We start from the raw sequence: 16,218 nt of genomic DNA on the forward strand, positions 1-16,218 counted from the left end.
AGGGGTGGGGGGGGTGGTCATAACAGTTTCAATGAGTAATACTTATTATTTTTTAAGAAATAACAAGTTACATAGCAAAGATATGATTTTTTTAAGAAACAACAGGTTATTTAGCAAATAAATTGTTCTTTATTAATAAAGCTATAAAATTTTGAATGAGTAATACTTGTTATTTTTAAGAAATAACAAATTTTTAAGAAATAACAAGTTATTTAGCAAAGAAAACGTTATTTTTTAACGAAATAATGAGTCTTTCAGCAAATAATTTATTTTTTAAGAAATAGAGTCATTTAGCAAAAAAACGTTTTTTGAGAAATAATGAGTTATTTAGCAAACAAATTGTTAATAAGAAAGTTATAACATTTTCAATGAGGAATACTTATTTTTTCAGAAACAGCAAGTTGTTTAGCAAAGAAATTGTTATTTTTTTAGGAAATAGTGAGTTATCTAGCAGAGAAATTACTATTTTTTAAGAATTAGCAAGTCATTTAGCAAATAAATTGTTAATTTTTAAGAAAGTTATAACATTTTCAGTAACACTTCTTATTTTTTAATAAATAGCGAGTTATTTAGCGAAGAAATTGGGGGTTTTTTTGGAAATAGCGAGTTATTTAGCAAAGGAATCATTATGTTTTAAGAAATACTGAGTTATTTAGCAAAGGAGTCTATTTTTAAGAAACAGTGAGTTATTTAGCGAAGAGGCTTCTATTTTTTTTACGAAATAGTGAGCTATTTAGCAAAGGAATTGTGATTTTTTTAGGAAGTAACGAGTTATTTAGCAAAGAAATTGTTATTTTTTTTAGGAAATAAGGAGTTATCTAGCAAAGAAATTGCTATTTTTTTAGGAAAGAGCCAGTTATTTAGCAAAGCAATTGTCATTTTTAGGAAGTAACAAGTAATTTAGCAAAGGAACAGGGTTTTTTTAGAAAATAATGAGCTATTTAGCAAAGGAATTAGGGATTTTTTAGGAAACAACAAGTTATTTACCAAAGGAATCATTATTTTTTAAGAAACAGCGAGTTATTTAGCAAAGAAATTGTTATTTTTTTTAAGAAATAGCTAGTTATTTAGCAAAGAAACTGGGTTTTTTTAGGAATCAGTGAAATATTTAGCAAAGAATTTTTTTTTAAGAAATAGAGAGTTATTTAGCAAAGGAATCATTTTTTTCAGATACAGTGAGTTATTTAGCAAAGGAATCGTTATTTTTTTCAGATATAGTGAGTTATTTAGCAAAGGAATTGTTATTTTTTTAAGAACGGTAACATTTTCAATGAGTAACACATCTTTTTTTTAAAGAAAGAGCCAGCTATATTTTAAATAACTCACTATTTCTTTCAAAAACCTGCTAAATAACTTGTTATTTATTAATAAAGACCTTCCTAAAGCTGCAAAACAACCTGGTTTTCAGAACCAAGACTCTTAACGAGGAACCGAAGCCGCTGCAGCCGCCCCCACCCCCCCCGGCCCCTCCCCGGGGCGGAGCCGCCCCCCCCCTCCGCCTCCCCCAGCGAACATAAAGCGGAGCCGGCGCGGGTGGGGGCAGCGCTGGGGCCGGTGAGCGCGGGGCCGCGGGTTCGAGTCCCGCGGGAGGCAGGTTGGGTTGAGTTGAGTTAGACTGGGTTAAGTTAGGTTGGGTTAGGGGTGGCTTGTGGTTTTGGTGGGTGGCCGAGTGGATTTTGCTTTTAAAAGAAAAGGTGTGCGCCGGCGCTCAGGCGCGTGTTCTCGCAGGGCTGTCACCATGTCGGTGTCGCACAGCTCCAGGCTGAACAAGCTGGTGCGGGAGCAGTACGTGAGGCTGCCCCAGGATGGGTTGGTGCAGGTCACCTACGTCTGGATCGACGGCAGCGGGGAGGGGGTGCGCTGCAAGAGCAGGACCCTCGACAAGGAGCCCAAGAGCATCGAAGGTAATGCTGTTGCTTATCTATCTGGGTGATGGGTGGAATCATAGAATTTCTGGGTTGGAAAAGACCTTTTTTGATCATTGAGCCCAACTGTACCTCTCCACTACTAAACTGTAACCCTTCATCTGCGCTTCTTTTAAATACCCCCAGAGATGGGGACTCATCCACCTCCCCGAGCAGCCTCTGCCAGTGCCTGAGAACCCTTTCTGTAAAGATTTTTTTCCTAACATCTAATCTGAACTTCCCTTGGCACAATGTGAGGCCGTTCCCTCTCATCCCATCACTTGCCACTTGGGAGAAGAGACTAGCACCCACCTCTCTCCTTGCAGGCAGTTGTAGATAATTGTAAGTTCTCCCCTCAGCCTCCTCTTCTCCAGGCTAAACCACCCCAGCTCCCTCAGCTGCTCCTCGTAAGACTTGTTCTCCAGACTATTCACCAGCTTTGTTGCTCTTCTCTTGGCACACTCCAGGGTAGGGTAGTGGAGGGCTTGAGCATCACCAGTGAAAAGTTTTGGGATGCTTTGGGTGGTGGGAGCTGGCACTAGCCCTCCCTGGTTGCGTGGTGATCCCTGCTGCGGTTGTCTCACGGGGTTACGGCACACGGCAGGGTTACGGCACCTGCGTCGGTGCGGTTTGCTTAATCCCTAATCTCTGTCATTAGTGCTGGGTGGGAAGGGGAGGATTAGATCCTCGCCCCTTTCCACTGGGCAAACAGGCATGGAGACCTGTTGGCATCCGGATGGGGTTTTGTGGAAGGAGTTGAAGTGGCTGGATCTGATCCCTCCTGTGTCCTAGTAGTGCTGAGTGTGGGATGAATATGTGGATGCTCAGGGAGCACCACTGGGCTCCGGGGACGTGTGAGGAAACCTTTGTGTCCATTGTTTTGTGGCACTCTGCGCACTCCGGTATCTCCCGAGGTCTAAGCCACCAGCAGCTGGCATGATCCATGTGAGACACTATTTCCCAATCCTACTCTCCCCTCTGTCCCCTCCTGCCTTGCAGATGTCCCCGAGTGGAATTTTGATGGCTCCAGCACGGCTCAGGCAGAGGGCTCCAACAGTGACATGTTCCTGGTGCCCGTCTGCATGTTCAGGGACCCTTTTTGCTTGGACCCCAACAAGCTGGTGCTGTGCGAAGTGCTGAAATACAACAGAAAACCCGCAGGTGAGCCCCTCCGGCGTGTACCCTCGGCTCCCCAGAGTCCCCCACTTTGGATTTTGGGTGCGTCTTTCCGAGGGGTTGGATTGCTGGCACCAGGGAGCAGCTCAGCACCGAGCCCGTGGCTTGAGGCTCTGCAATTCAAGCGCTGCTGGGGGCAGTTGTTTGCAGGAACTTGTTGTAGCTGTGCCAGGTGAGAAGAGCAGCGAGATGCGGAGCTCGCGGCGCTCACCAACTCGAGCGTGTCGAAGGCGTCACCAAAGCTTTTGAGCCCATGAGCACCTGGTCCCTGGGGCTACTGGGTTATGGCAGGGAAGCTGGAAGCAGCTGATGGTTTTAATTTGCTGGGTTGGTGGGTGCTGCCCCCATGGATGGGCCCTGCAGGGAAGGAGGGAGAAGGTGCTGGGTGGCATGGGCTGGCTCGGAGTGACCTTTTGCAAGCGGCCCCGCTGCCGGCCGGCGCTCGCTCTTATCACTGCAGGCAGAAGCCTGCGGTCCCGGTGTCTGTGCTGTCCCTCTGATAAAGCCCCAGACAGAGGAGGGGGAGCTGGTTTGCAGTGATGCGCCAAGTGGCTCCTGGGTGGGTTATTTGACACTAACATGGGCCCATGTCCTTGCTGGATGTTGGGGAAAGAGGCAGCATCTGCAGGGTGATGCACACGTCTGCCTGGGAGAGGAGGGGCTGCGGGCAGCGATGGTGAAAGACTGGGCTGGTTCCTCTTCAAACAACGTCATGGCTTTCATAGAGTCATAAAATCGCTAGGTTGGAAAGGACCCACTGGCTCATTGAGTCCAACCATTTCAGCTGCGGGGAAAGCATCTTGGTTGAGATTCCTGCCCCTCGGCTCCCTCCACCAGAGCAATTTGTAAAGCCAACCCCCGGCCCTGGAGCTCTGAGTGCTGGAGCTGGGGCAGAGAGCTCAGCCCAGAGCCCTGTGAGCCCCGTGAGTGAGAGGGGGCACCCTCAGGCTCTTCCCAGGGGGGTCTCCACGGATGTTAAGGGCTGTGTGGGTTCTGGGGTGAGGACTCTTCTTCTGTCAGCGAAAGGGAGATGTCACTGCTCCTCTCCAGCCCCGCACTCTGAGCATCAGCTTTAATTTCTCTGGGGTCTTTTAGTGTGAGGTAAAGGTAGAATTTGCTGCCTGTCGCTGTGACAACATTTTTTCAGCCCTGTTTCCCCTCCAGACTCTCACTCCCCTTGCCTGGCACATCTGTCCGATGTCAGGATGGTTCTCTGGTAGCTGTATCTCCCTGGCAGAGCCCTGATTGCCCTGAGCACCCCAACCACCACAAAGGGCCAAGCCTGGATACTTGCAAAACCCACAGAGCAGGAGAAAGATGAGGATAATTCAGCTAAGGCTGGTAGAAAGAGGATGGGGTGAAGCAGCGATGGGAGATGTAGAGACCCTGTTCCTGGATCTGCCAGATGCCTGTAGGGCAGGGCTGGAGTGTGGCTCTTGGTCTCTCAATGTGTAAGAGGAGGATGATCACGGACCATCAGTCATGGTTTGGGGAACAAGCTAATTAAACTTCCTCGAAGTGGCCGGATGACGGGGTAGCTCTGCAAGGAGGAAACCAGCGAGCAGAGGGTGTCGTAGGAACGGGGAAATCTGCTTACTGCTTTCCTTAAGGCTTCTTGTGGGAAGCACTTGGCAGTGGGGGAGTCTTGACCTCTGAGTGTAATGGAGAAGAGCATGGTAGGTGCCTGCCCATGGCACAGGTCTAACCTGGACCTCTCTGCTCCCAGAGACCAACCTGAGACACACATGCAAGAAAGTCATGGACCTGGTTAAGAACAATCACCCCTGGTTTGGGATGGAGCAGGAGTACACGCTGCTGGGCATCAACGGCCACCCCTACGGCTGGCCCGACAACGGCTTCCCTGGCCCGCAGGGTGAGTGCTCCCTCCCTTCCCCAACCCCAGTGTTCCCCTGCTGCTTGGGAGATGCTGCCTGGCGGCAGGCATCCCATCCCCAGCCTCGGGTGCAGTTTTCCCATCGCGGCTGACAGCGGGCAGGAGCTGGGATGAGGTTGGGAGCTGTTTGCTGAGAACACCAGCTGCCCTGCGGCTCACGTGAGCTGGTCGGCAGCACCGCTCCCAGCAGAACTCGGTTGCACAAACAGCTCAGCCGCACGACTTGTTTGGCAAGGGCTGGAGAAGTCGGCTGGAAAAACCACCTCCCCATGGCTGTTTGGAAAAAGGCCGGCACATCATGCCCTCCTGCAGCGGTGAGCGAGCCCCAGCGCCTCAGCTGCCTTCTGGGAGAGGACCAGGGGGTTCCCAGCCTGACGTAATCAGCCTTTTGTGGGGACTGGCTGCTTTCAACATCTCCCTTCCCCCAGGCGGGAGGAAAACCTTCGTCTGACCTGCTTAAATGAGGAAGAGCTGCATAAAACCACCTTGAGCTGAATTTTCTAGCCATGAACAACATCGACTGTTGTCAGGACAATCTGAGACGATTGACGTGCTCTGAGGGTCAGCGAGCTGCCGCGGGGCAGACCAAGCCAAACTCCCCTTATCTCCTGGCTGCCTCCCAGCTGGTGCATGACGAGTCCTGTTTAACTGGCTAGATAAGGCTGAGGTTGTACAGACAAATTGCTCGTGCTTCTGGGCCTGGAGCTGGGGTCGGTGGCTCAATGTGCCGTGGAGGCCCATGGAGGCAACACCATTTGATTCCCATAAATCCTCTGCAGATGATGGCTGGTACCTGGGAGTGGTGGGATTGCCCAGCAATGCTTTTGTTACTCCCAAAAGCTTTACTTGGGTGGTGACTCCTCTTTCCTTTCCAGGCCCATATTACTGTGGGGTTGGAGCAGATAAGGTGTACGGGCGGGATATCGTGGAGTCCCACTACAAGGCATGTCTGTATGCTGGGGTGAAGATCTGTGGTACCAATGCAGAGGTGATGCCCTCCCAGGTATGTGTGGATGGACACGCACAGCCTCCGTTTCCAGCAATGGGTACGAGTTAGCGTGAGGTTGGACTGACCCAGCAACTCCCAGCTCTTCCAGGATGCCAAATCTGGTGACTCTCCACATTGTTATGCCTAGACAGGCGCAGTTGCACTGCTAGGATGAAAATGTGCACATTTAGTTTTCTCCTAACTCGCTCCTGTGTGTAAATCCCTGCTTTTGGGGGCAGGCAAGTGGAATCACAGCTGAGCCAAATGGCAGGTGAGCTCTTTGCACAGCTCAGCCTGGGCTCTGGCAGCCTGCGAGGAGCGGGGTGCTCCCAGTGCTTTTCTTCCCCACAGAGCAGGGATGAAGAATACAGATTAGATTTAGACTAGATATAGGGAAGAAATGTTTTGCTGTGAGGGTGGGGAGGCCCTGGCCCAGGTTGCCCAGAGCAGTGGTGGCTGCCGCGTCCCTGGAGGTGTTCAAGGCCAGGTTGGATGGAGCTTGGACAACCAGATCCAGGGGCAGGTGTCCCTGCCCATCGCAGTGGGGGTTGGAACTGAATATCTTTAAGGTCCCTTCCAACTCAAACCATTTCATGATTCCACAACAGCGAGAGCTGGGCTGTGGGAGCAACATGTGGAGCGTTGGGTCTCTGCATCCTGCTCCCTTACTTCGGGAGCTGGTAAGCTTGCATGGGACACGGCCTTGGGAGGCAGCTGTGGGGGTTTGGGTTTATTTAGGAGTTAGCCAGAGGGAGTCCCTTGATTGCTTTAGGCAAGTGGCCAGACTGACCGACGGCGAGCTGGTCCTGCAGCTGCAAATCGCTGACTCTCCTGCTGCTGATGTGGCGGTGATAAGCAGGGAGTTTATCTGCAGTGTAGCTGAAGCAGGACTTTTAACCACCCTGCTGTTTGCTGTGATTTTTTTTTCAGGGTCTTTCTTGGCTGCTTTCTGCTTCCTGGGCTCTGTCTCAGCCAAGCCATGCCAGCAGCTGTAAAGGCATCACCCCCTGCTTAGCCACTGTGGGTGGTGAAACCCCAGCTCCAGCTGTGGTGGGAGCAGCCCTGGGAAAGACTAACAGGCTCCTCATTAGTCCCATGACCCGTTTGCAATGTGGGTTGGGGGATCCTGCACACCGGCAGCTTCAGCATCAGCCATGAAGGCAGATGAAGAAGCAGTGTTTATTTACCTCCATTTTGATCAAAATCCCATAATTTAGAGTCAGGAGGGGAATCTCTGTCCCTGGAGGTGTTCAAAATATGTGTAGATGTGGCACTTCAGGACATGGTTTAGTGGGCACAGTGGGGTTGGGCTGATGATTGGACTGGATGAGCTTAGAGGGCTCTTCCAACCTTAATGATTCTATGATTTGCTCTATTTAGCCATGAGCAGTTTTTTCCCATTTTTTTTTTGCTTGCCACAGCTGTCCTGTTGCGATGCTCCTCATCCTCATTGCTGATTCTCGAGGGGTAAAGCTCAGCCGTACCCCAGGCTGGCAGCCCTTACCGGGAGTGGGGGCAGGGATGTGATGGCTGAGAAGGCAGGAACCCACCAGTCCTCACTGGTGCATGTGCTTGCATCTTCCAGTGGGAATTCCAGGTGGGCCCATGCGAAGGCATCGAGATGGGAGATCACCTCTGGATGGCTCGGTTCATTCTCCATCGTGTCTGTGAGGACTTTGGGGTTGTGGCTACTCTGGACCCCAAACCAATGACTGGCAACTGGAACGGTGCCGGATGTCACACCAACTACAGCACTGAGGAGATGCGGAGAGAAGGGGGCCTTAAGTGAGTCCGGTGGGGCATCCCTGGGAGGTACCTGGGAGATCTGGGGTGCTGTTGGCCATGTGGCAGCTGGGTGGTTGCACTAGACAGGGCTGGGGCTGTCCCAGCTTATTTTATTTTAAAAGGAGCTGGGCGTATCGGTGTCTCCTCGGCTGTCCTCATCCCTGCACAGAAGGAGGGGGTAGCAGCCTTCCAGGCCATGGGAACACTCCCGTAAGTGGACTTAGTGACAAAACCAACACCCTTCTCCTCTCCCACAGGCACATCGAAGCTGCCATCGAGAAACTGAGCAAGCGGCATGACTACCACATCTGTGTCTACGACCCACGGGGTGGCAGGGACAACTCTCGGCGGCTCACTGGCCACCATGAGACGTCCAACATCTTTGAGTTCTCTGCCGGTGTGGCCAACCGAGGAGCCAGCATCCGCATCCCACGCCAAGTTGGCCAAGACGGCTATGGCTACTTCGAGGACCGTCGGCCGGCAGCCAACTGTGACCCCTACGCAGTCACCGAGGCCATCGTGAGGACAACGGTGCTCAACGAGACTGGGGTGGAGACCAAGGACTATGCTGACCACTGAGGCCCGGGGGGTGGGTGGAGGTTTTCGTTTCTACACTAGCTTCTCATGTGGGATTTGTGCCTGTGTGGTGTCCACAGCTGTGAGCTCAGACTCTTTAGGAACCTTGCTTCTGGTTTTGTGAAACGTCGCCTTAGAAATATATATATTTTATAGCAAGAGGGAGAGGCCCAACCTATTTTCTTATCCACTTTTTTCTGGTTCCTGATTTTAGGTCATACATGGGGAGGGTTTTTTAAAACTTGGATTGAATGTGGTTTTTTTTTCCAATGGACTTTACACTCTAATATACAGAGATCCTGGTGTGGAAGCTGCTGCTGTTTGCACCTGGGGAGGGTGGGTGCTTTATTTCTATATCTCTGTAGCAAGGAAAAGAAAATAAATGATCTTCCTGGCTGCATGGCAGCTGGGTTACACTGTGGCGGGTGCATTTTTCTGTAGCTCCTAGAGCTCCATGGAGGATTTAAGTTGAGTCTTGTTGATGGGGTACAGACACTGAGCAGCCTGCACTGGAGGAGCAGAGATGCTGGCGGATCCTTGGGGCAGGTGCCTGGAGCTGCTCTGCCCTAGTTACTGGTGGCCGAGATGCCATCTCTCTCCATCGTGATCCCCTGAAAGGCAAACAGAGTGATGGAGCCTGAGCAAACAGTGGCCAGGGCGGCAGCTGGCGGGCGTTTACACAGGGTGTGCGCTGCTGAGTCAGTAAAGCTGACCTCACTGGGCACAGCGAGCAGCAGCCTCCCCTTCCCAGGATGCTGGTGGGTGAGGAGGGGAGCCTGTGGGGATATTCCCCTTGCTGCGCTACCAGGACAGGGACATGGTGCCGACTCCTTGGCTTGGAGTCTCTTTACAGGGGGGAGGTTGTAGATTTTCCTCAATCCCCACGTGGGGACAAATCCACGTAGGTGGGACATCAATGGCATCTCTATTGGCCAGACTCCTGGCGTCCCTCTGTGCTGCAGCTGTGAGGAGGAGCTGGATGCAAGCAGAGGGGGCAGCTCTCTGGTCCCAGGGACACCTTGAAGAAACAGGTCAGGTCCCTGGGACAGACCTGCAGGATGTGACCCAGCTGCAAGGGGATGTCCCTGGAGCTGGGTGGTACCAGTAGCATTAACAGACAGGAGACATCGTGTTCACTCCAGTGCAGTCACGGGGATTTTGAAGCTTGTTTTACCTTTATCTTTGAATCCACTATGAGTGAAAAGCTGAAAGGGAGGACCCTGAGTCCATCCCGCAGACAGGGACGTGGCCGTGTCCCGCACCACAAGCAGCCAGGATCCCTCGCTGTCTCTGAGCTGTTCCGGAACAAACGTTACCCGGTCTCCACCCTAAAAAGGGAAAACTTTTCCTTCCGGAAATTGCTATTTGGGATGTTTAGCGTTTTTTACCAAACCCACAATGCTGTCTTGTTCCCCTCTCATTTCTATGATGTCTTCAATGAGTAATTTGAGCCCTGGGACAGCAGCTGCTGGATGAAGTTGGAAAATCAATAAAGAAATAAATCTGGAGTGGGAAGACTAATGTTTATTTCCCTGACTTGTACTGGTGGCTTGAAGTACTTTAGTTTTCATCACACGGTGCTGTACAGCCCTTGATTAAATCAATCCATGTCGCCAACGTGCAAACATCCCTGGCCAGATGCAGTGCTGTGGTACATCCAAACACTTTGAACCTCACCACACACCTTTGGTCTCACCTCACAATTCTTCTCTTCAGCCGAGAGCAGACCCAAAGCCACAGACGGGGCTTTTCCCTGACCTGGGATCAGCCCTGGCTGCTGCTCACCAAGGATGCTGCCCACTGGTCCTCACACAGCCAGAACTGCTGTGCGCTTGGACGCTTTCACACTGTCCTCTGCCAAAACGCACATCTTGCTTGTACTTTCTGAGGTGAAGATGGGCCAGAAATCATATGTCTGGGGGTTTTTTTTCACCCAAAACTGGAGTGGTTCCCACTACAGGGCCTGCAGCACAAGGGAAATGAGGGCACCAGCAAGTTCCCACAGTAGCTTTTCTCACAATTCTGGTGTCTGTTGCTGTAAAAGTTGGGTTGTTGGGTTCAACCAGTGGAGCAGACGCTGGGGATGGAGCCGGCCCTCGGGCTGGGGCTTGAGGCCATGGGCAGACAGTGTTCCCATCCCCATAATCCAAGGGTTGGGCAGTGCTGGGAGATACACCTGGCATCGGCCAGTTCTCCGCAGCGGGTGGAAGCAGTGCTAGGACTCCAGGTGGAGTTTAACACAGAATCGAGTTGCTGAGGGTGCAATTTGATAGGAAGGGTTGGACTCAATGATCCTGTGGGTCTTTTCCAACTTGGTGATTTTATGATTCGATGTGGGTAATCGTTATCCAGGGCCTTCCTGATGGAATGCCCCAGAGCTGGGGGTCAGGGATGATGCACGGTGGCCCCTCACTGGGGCTGCAGGGAGGAGATGCAGCCAGCATTAGCTGGTACTGCGTGTTGGGTGGAACCGGTGCAGGGAAACCAGGTGGAATCCATGGCAGAACTGGGCTGCTGGGGGTGCAAAACGGGTCATCGTTATGACACCTGAGCTGGGGGGCAGGGATAATGCCTTGTGACCTCTCACTGGGGCTGTCAGGAGGCTATGGGCAAGGGGACAGTGTTCCCCAGGGGTTTGGCAGGGCTGGGAGGAGATGCACCCAGCATCTCCCAGTGCTCAGAGATGGGGGGAAGCGGTGCTGGGTCCCCGGGTGGACTCCACCGTGATACAAGGCAGCTGAGGGTGAATGTGGGTGATTGTTATCCAGGGCCTTTCTGAAGGAGCTCCTCAGAGCTGGGAGATCATGGGACTGCCTGGAGGCCACGGGTGAGGGTTCAGCGTCCCCGTCCCCATCCAAGGCTTGGACAGTGCTGGGAGAAGATCCACCAGGCTTCGCCCACTTCTCTGCAATGGGTGGAATTGGTGCTGGGACCCCAGGGTGGAATTCAACCCAGAACTGGGCTGCTGCGGGTAATCTCTCCCCAGGGCATCCCCGAGGCGGGGTTAGGGAGGAGGCACCATGGCTGGAGCTGCCTGGGGTTTAGAATCATAGAATCACCAGGTTGGAAGAGACCCATCGGATCATTGAGCCCAACCATTCCCACCAATCACTAAACCATGTCCCTCAGCACCTCGTCCACCCACACCTTAAACACCTCCAGGGAAGGTGACTCAACCCCCTCCCTGGGCAGCCTGTTCCAGTGCCCAATGACCCTTTCTGGGAAAAAACTCTTTCCTAATGTCCAGCCTAAACCTCCCCTGGTGGAGCTTGAGGCCATTCCCTCTTGCCCTGTCCCCTGTCACTTGGGAGAAGAGCCCAGCTCCCTCCTCTCCACAACCTCCTTTCAGGTAGTTGTAGAGAGCAATGAGGTCTCCCCTCAGCCTCCTCTTCTCCAGGCTAAACACCCCCAGCTCTCTCAGCCGCTCCTCATAAGGCCTGTTCTCCAGCCCCCTCACCAGCTTCGTTGCTCTTCTCTGGACTCGCTCCAGAGCCTCAACATCCTTCTTGTGGTGAGGGGCCCAGAACTGAACACAGGATTCGAGGAGCGGTCTCACCAGTGCCGAGTCCAGAGGGAGAAGAACCTCCCTGGCCCTGCTGGTCACGCCGTTTCTGATCCAAGCCAAGATGCCATTGGCCTTCTTGGCCCCCTGGGCCCCTGCCGGCTCCTGTTCAGTCGCTGTCAACCAACACCCCCAGGTCCCTCTCCTCCAGGCAGCTGTTTGCTGCCCCCCGCAGGCGCCTTCGCAGAGCTCAGGGGCTCGGGCCTCGCTCTCCTCCGCGGGGTTTGGGTGCGGGGGGAGCCGCTCTGCGGGTCGGAGGCACAGGGAAGATCTTCAACACGAGCTCCTCAGGGCTGCTCTGACCGTGCCCACCTGCCCCAGCTGAGAGAGGGGAGATTGAAATGAGATCTTAGGGAGAAATGTTTTGCTGTGAGGGTGAGGAGGCCCTGGCCCAGGTTGCCCAGAGCAGGGGTGGCTGCCCCATCCCTGGAGGGGTTCAAGGCCAGGCTGGATGGGGCTGGGAGCAACTGGATCCAGTGGGAGGTGTCCCTGCCCGTGGCAGGGGGTAGAGCTATGTGGGCTTTAAGGTCCCTTCCAACCCAAACTGTTCTAGGATTGTAAATACCCCTCTGGGCTCTCTCCTGCCCCCATCCCACCCCTCGGCTGGAGGCACAGAGCTGGACGCTGCCAAGCGGTGCATCACCCCTCAGGACAACTGTCCCTGGGGTTGTGATGAGGGGCTCCGGCTGTGGGCTGCCAACCTGGGACACCTGAGCACCAGGCACCCACTGTGGTCCCTTCCTTCACCTCCAAGCTCTGCAGAAAGAGACGGACACCCAGGGTCTTCGAGCATTGTGACCATCCCGGAACAACAGCACAGGGCTTGCAATTTCTCCATCTTCAGGTCTCTTTTCAGCACTATAAATTCCATTACTTTGAATTCAGTCAAGACCTTCAGGAGGTTCTATTCCCAAGCCAGTTATAAAAAGGACATTAGGATTACAATTCTGCTGCTAACAATAGCATTACTCAAAGCCGCCGGCCAGAAGTGGAGAGCTCTGGGTAGAATAAAGACCTAAACTAAAATGTCAATAATAACTTCTCTTTTTTCCCCTTCCCTGTCTTCCAGCCTGCACGAACTGCTTGAGTGTATCTTAATAAGCATTAAAATGGTTTCAATTTAGACCTACAGAAAATTGAATTTTTTTCCCTTAGAAGCTGTCTGGCCTTTAAGGGCCAGTGATAATATTTGGGTTTTGTATAAGAGCATCTTTGATCTCGAAGGCTCTCAGCGAATAGAGAGACACAGCTCATTACCAGCAATTCGCTGCTGTTGAAATGCAACAGCAGCTGGAGGGGGGCAAGCATCATGCAGTGGCACCCAGTGTGCCAGGAGAAGAGTTAGGGAGAAGTTTAGCCAGGGGGTGTTTGGTCCTGGCTTCCCGCTCTCCCTGTGTGGCTCTCCAGGACCAAACCTCACTCCCAAGGAACCTGGTGGCCGTGGGTGGTGAGCTCCCACCCAGCTGGTGCTGGGTTTGCATCCAGAGGGGTCAGTTTGGTCCCTAAAAGTTTTGGATGAAGGGAGTTCTGTCAGCCCCAGCTTAGTCCCAGGTGGGCTGTGGTGATAAGAGCAGCCCAGGTGGCAGCAGCGTGTTGCTAAGAGGGGGATGTAGCCCAGAACAATGAGTTCAGTTTGGGGCCCCTTATGACAAGAAAGACATTGAGGTCCTGGAGCGTGTCCAGAGCAGAGAGATGAAGCTGGGGGAAGGGGCTGGAGAACAAGTCTTAAAAGGAGCAGTTGAGGGAACTGGGGTTGTTTAGCCTGGAGAAGAGGAGACGTTATCACTGTCTACAACTATCTGAAAGGAGGTTGTAGTGAGGTGGGTGTTGGTCTCTTCTCCCAAGTGACAGGACAAGAGGGAATGGCCTTAAATTGCATTGGGGAGGTTCAGACTGGACATTAGGAAAAATTTGCTCACCAGAAGGGTTCTTAGGCCCTGGCAGAGGCTGCCCAGGGAGGTGACTGAGTCACCATCCCTGGAGGTGTTTAAGAGACAAGCAGATGAAATGTTTAAGGATATGATTTAGTAGTGGGCAGGTATGGTTGGACTTGATGATCTGGATCCAATCTAGCAATTTTATGATCAACTCACATGGCATCACCACTGCTAAAAACCCTCTCCATTTCTGAACGTGGGGCTCAATCACGGGTGCTGTGCAGGGAGAGGGTCGTGCTGGCTGCCAGTGACTGCCACTTGCTCACTGCTGGGAATTTACAGCAATTAGACTTTCCAGGAAGGCTTGTTTCCATGGCAGGGCACCAGGAGCAGACGGTCATTTACCTCACCCACAGAACAAGGGGGAAGCATTAGATGGCCTCAGCAGCTGCAATTACACCTCTTGCCTGCCTTGCATCTGGATGATGTAACATACTGCAATCAGAAGCAAGGGGACACCCTGTGGCAGCACCAACACTCTAGGGGGAGTTTCTAGGGGCACTGAGGACAGGTGACTTCATTGTGAGCGGTTGGATTGAGGGTTCGGGATTGCACTTGAGTGTAAGAATCACAGAATCACCATGTTGGAAGAGACCCACCGGATGATCGAGTCCAACCATTCCCACCAGTCACTAAACCATGCCCCTTAGCACCTCGTCCACCCGTCCCTTAAACACCTCCAGGGAAGGTGACTCAACCCCCTCCCTGGGCAGCCTGTTCCAGTGCCCATTGACCCTTCCCGTGAAAATTTTTTCCTGATACTCAGCCTAAACCTCCCCTGGTGGAGCTTGAGGCCATTCCCTCTCGTCCTGTCCCCTGTCACTTGGGAGAAGAGCCCAGCACCCTCCTCTCCACAACCTCCTTTCGGGTAGTTGTAGAGAGCAATGAGGTCTCCCCTCAGCCTCCTCTTCTCCAGGCTAAACACCCCCAGCTCCCTCAGCCGCTCCTCATAAGGCCTGTTCTCCAGCCCCCTCACCAGCTTTGTTGCTCTTCTCTGGACTCGCTCCAGAGCCTCAACATCCTTCTTATGGTGAGGGGCCCAGAACTGAACACAGGATTCGAGGAGCGGTCTCACCAGTGCCGAGTCCAGAGGGAGAAGAACCTCCCTGGCCCTGCTGGTCACGCCGTTTCTGATCCAAGCCAAGATGCCATTGGCCTTCTTGGCCACCTGGGCCACTGCTGGCTCCTGTTCAGTTGCTGTCAACCAACACCCCCAGGTCCTTCTCCTCCAGGAAGCTTTCTAGCCAGACTTCTAGTCTGTAGCACCACGTTGTAAGAGGAGCCTACAGGTCTGCCCTCCTCCTCCTGGGAGAGAAGGCAGCAGAGGCTGTAACCATGCAGAGGAGGTCAGCCCCATGTCCCAACGGGTAGAGTTCCCAATCCCCTGGCAGGGATGGGGCAGGGTCTGCCTTGGTGCTCCCTGCTGCAGTGGGGGCTACTGCTATGTGCAGACAAGAGTTTTTTGTAGAGTGGTGCCACGAAGCCCACAGCAACGGTTTGATGTTTGGCTTAAGAAAGGTCTCCAAAGAATCCAGCTCCTCCAGGTGTCCCTTGAGCAGCCTCCACAAATGAGTCCTTAATGACCTGCGGCAGCCACTCCTGTTGACCCCAGCACCCTCCTGAGCACCAGCCCTAGTGAGGCATTAGCAGAGCAGAGAAGCTACCTACCAGCTGCAGGCTGGGAGCTGCGTGGGAGCTGGGTGAGGGGCAGGATCTGCACAGGTTGTCAGGACACTAACAGTCTCTAGTGGCCCAGACCAGCCTCACCTACAGCCCCAGCCCATGGGCACTGGTGTCTACTTAAGCAATGCCAGGGCCATCCGTCCCTCTTAGATGCACTGAGGAGTGTTGGTCTCCAGTGTTGGTCATCCAGACCCTAATCCACAGATAGATTTCCCAGCTTGATCCACTTTATCATTGTAAGCCTGCCAGAAGATCACCAGGCTATGTCTCACCATGATAATCCTCACAGTTTGGTTGTTTCTGGTTTGGTTTTAAACCTGCCTCATTTTTGGGAACTTTCCTGAAGGGCTGGACTCCTAAATGAACATTCCTACTATCTCTTGGACTGAAGGATGAAGCACTTGCTGGTGAGACTCTGCCCTGCAGCTGTGGTGCCCCTCCTGGCTCCCTGGACCTTTGGGAGCCCCCAGACTGTAGCGATTAAGGCACGGACCCCATCGATGAGGCAACGATCGAGATCAACTTTATTGAGAGGGCGCAAACCTTATATAGTGCCTCTGTGTCCAGTAACAGCTATTCCAGTGAATTTCCACTTGTGAGAATCCTGCAGCACAGCGACAGAATGCAACCCCCTGTTTTCCACAGATGTGCCCCTTATCTTCATGTTTTCCGCCTAGTGCATTCCTTTCCTATTAACTCCCGGGTCTTAATAA

General features: G+C 52.7%; 1 protein-coding gene across 1 annotated transcript; it reads left to right on the forward strand.

Annotated features, from left to right (window-relative positions):
* The first annotated feature begins 1,552 nt into the window (after window positions 1-1,552).
* On the forward strand, window positions 1,553-8,742 carry LOC138729221 (glutamine synthetase). The gene is made up of 6 exons (XM_069873246.1): window positions 1,553-1,904; window positions 2,904-3,065; window positions 4,807-4,953; window positions 5,850-5,977; window positions 7,548-7,747; window positions 8,005-8,742. Exons 1-6 carry the CDS (start codon window positions 1,739-1,741, stop codon window positions 8,324-8,326), a joined length of 1,125 nt encoding a protein of 374 aa, XP_069729347.1. The 5' UTR covers window positions 1,553-1,738; the 3' UTR covers window positions 8,327-8,742.
* The last annotated feature ends 7,476 nt before the right edge of the window (window positions 8,743-16,218 follow it).

The sequence above is a fragment of the Phaenicophaeus curvirostris genome, chromosome 20 (genome assembly GCF_032191515.1).
Source record: "Phaenicophaeus curvirostris isolate KB17595 chromosome 20, BPBGC_Pcur_1.0, whole genome shotgun sequence".
Classification (NCBI taxonomy): Eukaryota; Metazoa; Chordata; class Aves; order Cuculiformes; family Cuculidae; genus Phaenicophaeus; species Phaenicophaeus curvirostris.

What these genes read in the sequence shown, in the direction of transcription:
- LOC138729221 (XM_069873246.1), top strand. Translation starts at nt 1,739, where the DNA reads ATGTCGGTGTCGCACAGCTCCAGGCTGAACAAGCTGGTGCGGGAGCAG. An exon ending in GGAGCCCAAGAGCATCGAAG is followed by an intron (nt 1,905 to 2,903) that starts GTAATGCTGTTG and finishes CCTGCCTTGCAG; the next exon opens with ATGTCCCCGAGTGGAATTTT. An exon ending in CAGAGGTGATGCCCTCCCAG is followed by an intron (nt 5,978 to 7,547) that starts GTATGTGTGGAT and finishes TGCATCTTCCAG; the next exon opens with TGGGAATTCCAGGTGGGCCC.